Below are 7306 nucleotides of genomic sequence, written 5' to 3'. Positions count from 1 at the left end.
GGACCAAGCACCACAACTGAAGGTCCAACGACAACCACACCCTCGGGACCCAGTACCACAACAGAAGGTCCAACTACCACAACTAAATCTACAACCACATCCGCAGGACCAAGCACCACAACTGAAGGTCCAACAACTACAATGAGTTCTACATCCACATCCGCAAGACCCACTACCACAACAGAAGGACCAAGCACCATCACGACAACTCCAGGCCACACGACACAGTGCTTCTGTGTTGTAAATGGCACACACTACAATCCAGGTAAAGAAATTCTTTCGAGCCAAACATTCTACATTGGGTATCATTTCGTTATTTTTTTGTTCAATTATTTCCCTTCTGTACAGGTGAAATCATTTATGACATGAAACACATTGGATCAGGAGTTTGTCTCACAATGATTTGTTCTGATATTTGTGAGATTCACAACAAGACTGAACCTTGCTCGACCACACCCGGGCCAAAACCTACCCCCACTGTTCCTTGGTGCCCTGAATGGGATGTGGTGGTAAGAACTTTCATTCATCAAGAAGAGTGTTTCCCAACCAGTGTGCCGTGGCACATTAGTGTGCCGCGAGAGCTCTAACGGTGTGCCGCGGGAACGAATCAAAATTCACATAATTGGTTTGAAAACGATTTATTCACAACAAATAATGTATCTTTGTCAGGTTATCTATGTCAGCAACTTACAGTGACAGCAAGAACAAATAAATGACCTTCTGTTAGATGGTAAAAAGTAAGAAACTGACAAAGATATCCTCTTTTTGTGACAATTTTGTTTGTTGGTGTGCCGTGCGATTTTTCAAACTTATAAAAATGTGCCTTGGTTCAATAAAGGTTGGGAATCACTGATCTAGAATCTATTCAGCGTTTATCTGATGTACAGTGATGCCTTGACATATATGGGACCAAATTCATGACTGCTGTTATTACAGATTTTTCAGCCATCGAAAGTATTGTGGCGTCAAGGTGATTGACTGGTTCACACGTCCGCCTCACAGTGCAGAGGTGCAGGGTTCGATTCCAACTCCGGCCTTCCTGTGTGGAATTTGCATGTTCTTCCTGTACCTGCGTGGGTTTTCTCTGGTTTCCGGTTTCCTTCCACATTCCAAAAAACATGCATGGCAGGCTAATGGAACACTCTATATTGTCCTTTGGTGTGAGTGTGAGCGCGAATGGCTTGTCTATGTGTGCCTGTGCGATTGGCTGGCAATCAGTTCAGGGTGTGCCGCGCCTATTGCCTGAATGCAGCTGGGATAGGCTCCAGCACTTCCGCGACCCTTGTGAGGATAGAAGATTAGAAAATGGGTGGATGGGTGAAAGTATTGTGCCTCTACTGCCCCTCGGTGGCCAAGATGGGCACACCAGACGGAGCAGCAAAATAAATGAAAGTGAAGCATTAAATCTTGATGCACAGTTTAATTTACGTTCTGATATGGTATTACTCTATATCTTTGAATAATCTAATATTATATAATGCTAATTTCCGTTTTGAAAAACGCATTACAAAAAGTGTTGTTGTTCTTTGGGAGTAGACCAGAACAGTTTCAAAGCAAGTGTTGTCACTCAACTAATTAAACTCATATCTGTGGGAATCACTGTACATATTTACAGTACATATTGTCTTGTTTTTCATCTTTATAAATGATACAATGTTGAGCACTACTCAATACATTTATTAAACCGTTCTTTATTTTTTTTCTCAGCAAAATGAGACCTTCTTGTTGTGTAACTGCACTATGGCGAGATGCATCGAGAACAACACGATTGAAATTATTCCATACCAGTGTCCACCCTTAAAGAACATCACCTGCGCCAATGGAAAGAATCCTGTTCTTGTTTATGATGAGAACTACTGCTGCCAACACTATGTTTGTGACTGTAAGCAAGTCTGTGTTTTAACCTGATTTGATCTCCCTAAATTGAATTATTGTGTTTGTTGACTTGAGTTTTTTTCTATCTTGGTTGTTTTTAAGGTGAATGTAAAGGCTGGGGAGATCCCCATTACGTCACATTTGATGGCCTTTACTACAGCTATCAAGGAAACTGTACCTACGTTCTCATGGAGGAGATTACACCAAAGTACAACTTAAAAATTTATGTTGACAACGTCTACTGTGATGCCACTCAACATGTTTCCTGCCCGAGGTCATTAATTATATCGTACAAATCGGACGTAATTGTACTCAAGAGCCAAAATCTCATTGGAGCCTCAGAACTGGAGGTAACATGCATGTTGTTGCATGTCAAGTTTTTTTTAATATGTGAAAACAATGCACCGTACTATTTTGTAAATGAAGACTTCATTATATTTGTAATTTGGAAGAGTGACATTTGGTGGTCTGTCCTAGATATATTATATTCGTCCAATTAATACCTCCATGTTGATTTTGTATCCAAAAGAAATGCTGATAGTGTCTTCTTAGTTAATGATTTGACCCCAAACTCCCTTATATCTGCTACATCCATTTTTACAAACATGCTTTCCACTGATCCTTTAAGAATCATAACATTTTTTTGTTTTTAGGCCTTCAAAGATGAAAAGCGTTTGAGACTTCCCTATTTACAACAAGGCATTAAGATCTTCAATTCTGGCATTGACTTGGTTGTCGAGATTGTGCCCATAGAAGTGATTATTACCTTTGGATTAAGTGACTTCACTGTCAACCTGCCCTCTAAGTACTTTGACAGCAACACACAGGGCCAGTGTGGTAAGCCGTCCGCGCCGTTTTGCTGCATTTGTACATCATTACTAAGAGGTGAATCAATTCGATTTTTGTGGCGAACGGTTCCAGGCAAATGCAACAACAACCAGGCAGATGACTGCATGGTGCCCGGAGGCCAGATTGTGCAGAGCTGCAGTGTGATGGCAGAGTTTTGGCCTGCCCTAGACATTTACCAACCAAACTGCCAGATTCCATCTGTGATCCCGACCGACCAACCTCTACCCCCACCTACACTAACTCCATGCAAGCCAGACTCTGAATGTGATCTGCTCTTGAGCAGGTAGATTTTTTTTTTTTGTAACTGTAATTTGCCTCCGTTACTGCTGGCCATTCAGGTTTATCTTGTGTTTTTCTTCTGCAGTGTCTTTGAAAAGTGCCACCCCTTTGTAAATCCCAATGATTACTATCAGGGATGTGTTTTTGACAACTGCCACGTCTCCAACCCAGCAGTAGAATGCACAAGTTTGGACATGTATGCCGACGCCTGTGCTCAGGCTGGAGTTTGTTTGCACTGGAGGAATCATACCACACACTGTGGTAAAACGCCCATTTTGTTTTTGTGAAATCAGGATCATAATGTTCAGCTTTGTATGGTTTATTGTTCACGAAATGTCATCCAAATAAGGAAAGTCTTTTCTCCACGTACAGAAAGTGATTGCCCTCCCGACAAAGTCTACAAACCATGTGGTCCTGTAGAGCAACCGACCTGTGAAGACAGGTATGTTGGAATTAAAAATTACTTTTGTCTTTTATTTAAGCTTATTTGGGAATTTGCTGAGGAATTTGGATGTACAGGTATCTTGTAAAACGGCTCTGGGAAAGTGATCAAGTATGACATGACTCCTTCTTGTGACTCACTCCATGTCAGCCCTGAGATCTTTCAATCTAATGAAACAATAATGGCCCTGTGATCTGTTGTGCTTTTGCTTTTTGAGTGAAGTAAGTGAGCTTTGAACATGTTTCCAATGAATTTGTTGTTTGTCAATGATTCACAGTCCCAATGAACAGAGGCTGGACTACATAACTGAAGGCTGCTTTTGTCCTGATGGAATGATGCTATTCAACAAAGAGTCTGGCATATGTGTTGAGAAGTGCGGTGAGTTTATCCTCTCCCAATTAATGAGCTGATTTCTTTTACTCACTTATCAAGTCTAATGGGATTGCTCATATTCCGACAGGGTGTATTGACCCTGAGGGTATTCCTCGTGAGGTGAGTCAAATCCAGAATTTTTTTTACCCATCGATGCTCCACAGGATAATTTCAGTAAGTCACCGGTGTGGTTTATTCTGTTAGTTTAATGAAAGGTTTGAGTACAACTGCCAAAACTGCATCTGCGAGGAGACCAGCAAGACCATCACATGCCAACCAAAGGTTTGCCCACCATCGCCTGTTGTCAACTGCACCCTTCCAGGCTTCGTCCTCGTCAACCAAACCAACCCAGCGGACCCGTGCTGCTCTGTCCTATCTTGCCGTAAGATTTGCAGTCACTTTTCCTCTATTTATCATCATGAAGATACAGGTGGTCTCAGGTATTTGTTGTTGTCATTTCATCACATACACAGGATGTCAAAGCAATACGTGTCCACACATCGACATGGTGTGTCCAATTGGATTTACTGTAGTTGTCAGTGTGCCAGAGGGGAAATGCTGTCCAGAACACACATGTGGTGAGCTCTTCAGTTTCTGGTTGAATTTATGACTACTAATAGGACTAACCTATTCATATGGTGCGTCTGTTTTTCCCTTCTAGAGCCGAAAAATGTTTGTGTCCACAAAAATGCTGAATATCAGGTACATTATTTCATATGTTCGATAGATTCAGTTAATTAAAGGTGCTGGATTATTTCTACATTATGAACACTTTCTTTTTATTTTCTAGCCTGGTGAGTCAGTTCCTGTGGTTCCATGTCAGGACTGTATCTGTACCAACCTGGTGGACCCAAAAACTGGTTTATTACAAGTAAATTGCGAGCTTCAGCAATGCCAGCGACTATGTGACCAGGTATGTCAAAATTAAAATAGTAGAAATGCAATGAGTGCTCTGAGTGGCGCGACTGAAGAGGTTTTGGAGATGTGAGCCGTCATTTGGACTTTTTTTTGAGAGCTATGAATGCTATGAAGTGCCAGTGAACACAAATCAACGAGCAGCAGTTGGGCAAACAAACAATTCTTCAAAAAGGGGCTTTCAATCTATTTATTTATTGCCACTGCCAGATGAAGATTCAGATTCAGATTCAGATTCAGAAAACTTTATTCATCCCCATGGGGTAATTGGACTTAACAGGCACGCTCTGTTTGAAGTTTACTGTCAAACTAAACATAAAACAAATACCTTGTATAAAAATTTGCCATCTTAATTTTAACACACAAAACAAAACACCACAGGTGGGGTAATGAATAGCATTAGTGTTGTGGTGTTATAACCCTTTAAGCAACGAATATTTCAACACCAACAGTCAAACAATTGATGAAGACAGGTAGTATCGAAATACTCACTGTTATGTATTCTTTATCCTCTGTGAAAAAAATCTAATAATACTTCTGTCCTGAGAAGTTGTGGCTGTCTCCATGTACTGTATTACATAATACGTATGTCTGTATTGTACTGCCCATAGGTGGCCTAGTCGCACGCACCAGAAGGAGAAGCACAATGTCCATTGACCTGTTACAAAAAGTGTGGCAAAAGCAGTTTCACGCTTTACATTATATTCGCTGATGTCCCATTTTTCAGGGTTATCGATATGCCGAACCCAAGACAAATGAATGCTGTGGAAGGTGTGTACAGACACACTGCATCTTCAACGTTAGTGGGAGTGAGCAGGTGCTCAGGGTGAGTGAGATGACTTTGAATGTTATTTTAGTTTTGTTTTTTTCAAAGGATAGCTACCTAGACTTAAACCAGTGATTCCCAACGAATGTTGTTGCGGCACATAAACCTTCTGTTAGGAATGCCTTAGGAAATTATCCAGTTTCTCTCATTTGTCGGAAAATTGCTAATGACTAAAAATAATGTATTTTTGTTCATCTATCTATGCCAGCAGCGTATAGTGGCAAGCAGAACAATAAAATTGTCTTCCATTAGATGGTAGAAGATACAACTAACGTCTATATCCAACTGTTGCCATCCATACAACAGAATGTGTTCAGCTTAACAGGCCCAGATTTCACCTCAAGAAAAATTCTGACTTTATAGAGACAAGATCATCATTATTTCCATGTACAGTATATACCTTTTGGAACATTCTTTGCAAATGCAAAATAATTGCCATTGCTCAGTCAAGATTGGGAAACATTGGACTTAACTACAACCAATTACAGTACAAGCAAGCAATACATGTACATGGTGCACAGTTAGAAGTAAATATCTGGATCATGTCTCCAGCAAGGTGATACATGGTCCCCACCGGACAATAAGTGTGAGCATTACACATGCGTGAGGAACGCTGAGACTTTAACAGCCATCGGCACACGAATTGTGTGTCCGCCATTCGAGCAAAGCAACTGCCAACCTGTAAGTTTCAAAAATCTATTGGGAAATAATTCACATTAAAAATTTTTTTTAAAAAGCCTTATCTTGCATTCATATTTCCTCCCGCAGGACACCATTCAAACTGCAGCAAATGGATGTTGTCAAGTTTGTGAGTACTCATGATGTCCTTACTTTTTACCCCTAGCGGTGAAGTGAGTAAAAGCAAGTTAATTGTTCTTCTCGGTTGAAAAGGTGTGGAGCAGGAGAAGGCTTGTAAGCCAGTGCAGAATAGAATGCACATCACGCACAAGAACTGCCAATCCATGGAGGAGGTAGATATTCCATATTGTGAAGGATCTTGCAACACTTACACCAGGTAAACTCTTCTCGCACACATCCCAGTCCATGAAGAAGATGCACATTTTCATGATTGATCTCACATTTTATCTGCTCTTTCAGGTACTCAGAGGAGACATCCACCCTGCAGCCAACCTGCTCCTGTTGTAAGGGGTTCCGTTCTAGCAATCGCACGGTTGACTTGTTGTGTCTCAATGGAGACATTGTTCCCTTCACCTACATCCACATGGACGAGTGTAGATGCGCCCTCAGCGACTGCACCCAAACTGTGGCAGCTCCAGCCAGAAGGAGGAGAAGTTTTACCCACTTCTAACTTCCAAGTCAACTGTGCCAATCACTCAACAAGTAAAATTAGTACACTTGTACAGGTATCGACATTCAAAATCAAATAAAAGTACAGCATCTTGTGTCTCTTCTTGGTGTCTTTTTTTGTTTCACGCTTACAGTATCATCATTGTATCAACCAGTCACATTCAAACTTAGGTTAAATAGGAGTCTGCATACACTCGCAACCATTTCAATTGCCTCTGATTAACCCAAACACATTTGCGCTGTTCTACTAGGCTTTTTCCTTTTTTTTTTTCTTTTTTTTCTTCCAGAAGCCTGAAGCTATTGTGCTGAGACTGACCGCAATTTCAAACTGATGTGTTTATATGCCAAACACACCTTGAGAAATCATGGCCAAAATGCTCAACTTTGTTTTCCAACTGTATCACAAAATCTTTCAAACACTGACAAAATCTCTTATGATG

General features: G+C 40.9%; 1 protein-coding gene across 6 annotated transcripts in view; it reads left to right on the top strand.

The window, feature by feature from the left end:
* LOC109507493 (mucin-2-like) overlaps window positions 1–6966 on the top strand; it is a 26106-nt gene extending 19140 nt beyond the window's left edge. For 3 of the 6 annotated variants that reach the window (XM_019856955.1, XM_019856952.1, XM_019856953.1), the window contains 19 exons: window positions 23–265; window positions 349–509; window positions 1708–1882; window positions 1978–2225; window positions 2529–2712; window positions 2797–3007; window positions 3089–3264; window positions 3376–3445; window positions 3723–3823; window positions 3906–3937; window positions 4022–4199; window positions 4291–4395; window positions 4479–4519; window positions 4608–4730; window positions 5460–5558; window positions 6111–6239; window positions 6327–6366; window positions 6450–6573; window positions 6657–6966. In XM_019856955.1, the coding sequence (XP_019712514.1) occupies window positions 23–265; window positions 349–509; window positions 1708–1882; window positions 1978–2225; window positions 2529–2712; window positions 2797–3007; window positions 3089–3264; window positions 3376–3445; window positions 3723–3823; window positions 3906–3937; window positions 4022–4199; window positions 4291–4395; window positions 4479–4519; window positions 4608–4730; window positions 5460–5558; window positions 6111–6239; window positions 6327–6366; window positions 6450–6573; window positions 6657–6867 (2651 nt within the window). In that variant the 3' untranslated portion in view covers window positions 6868–6966. Of the gene's footprint in view, window position 1; window positions 266–348; window positions 510–1707; window positions 1883–1977; window positions 2226–2528; window positions 2713–2796; window positions 3008–3088; window positions 3265–3375; window positions 3446–3722; window positions 3824–3905; window positions 3938–4021; window positions 4200–4290; window positions 4396–4478; window positions 4520–4607; window positions 4731–5459; window positions 5559–6110; window positions 6240–6326; window positions 6367–6449; window positions 6574–6656 lie in introns of all 6 variants that reach the window. The other 3 variants (XM_019856956.1, XM_019856954.1, XM_019856951.1) reach the window with 2 other exon arrangements.
* Window positions 6967–7306: the final 340 nt, after the last annotated feature.

This window comes from Hippocampus comes, unplaced genomic scaffold (assembly GCF_001891065.2).
Source record: "Hippocampus comes isolate QL1 unplaced genomic scaffold, H_comes_QL1_v1.1 scaffold186, whole genome shotgun sequence".
Lineage (NCBI taxonomy): Eukaryota > Metazoa > Chordata > Actinopteri > Syngnathiformes > Syngnathidae > Hippocampus > Hippocampus comes.
Note: the sequence above shows the minus strand (reverse complement) of the source record. Positions and strands in the feature narration are given on the sequence as shown.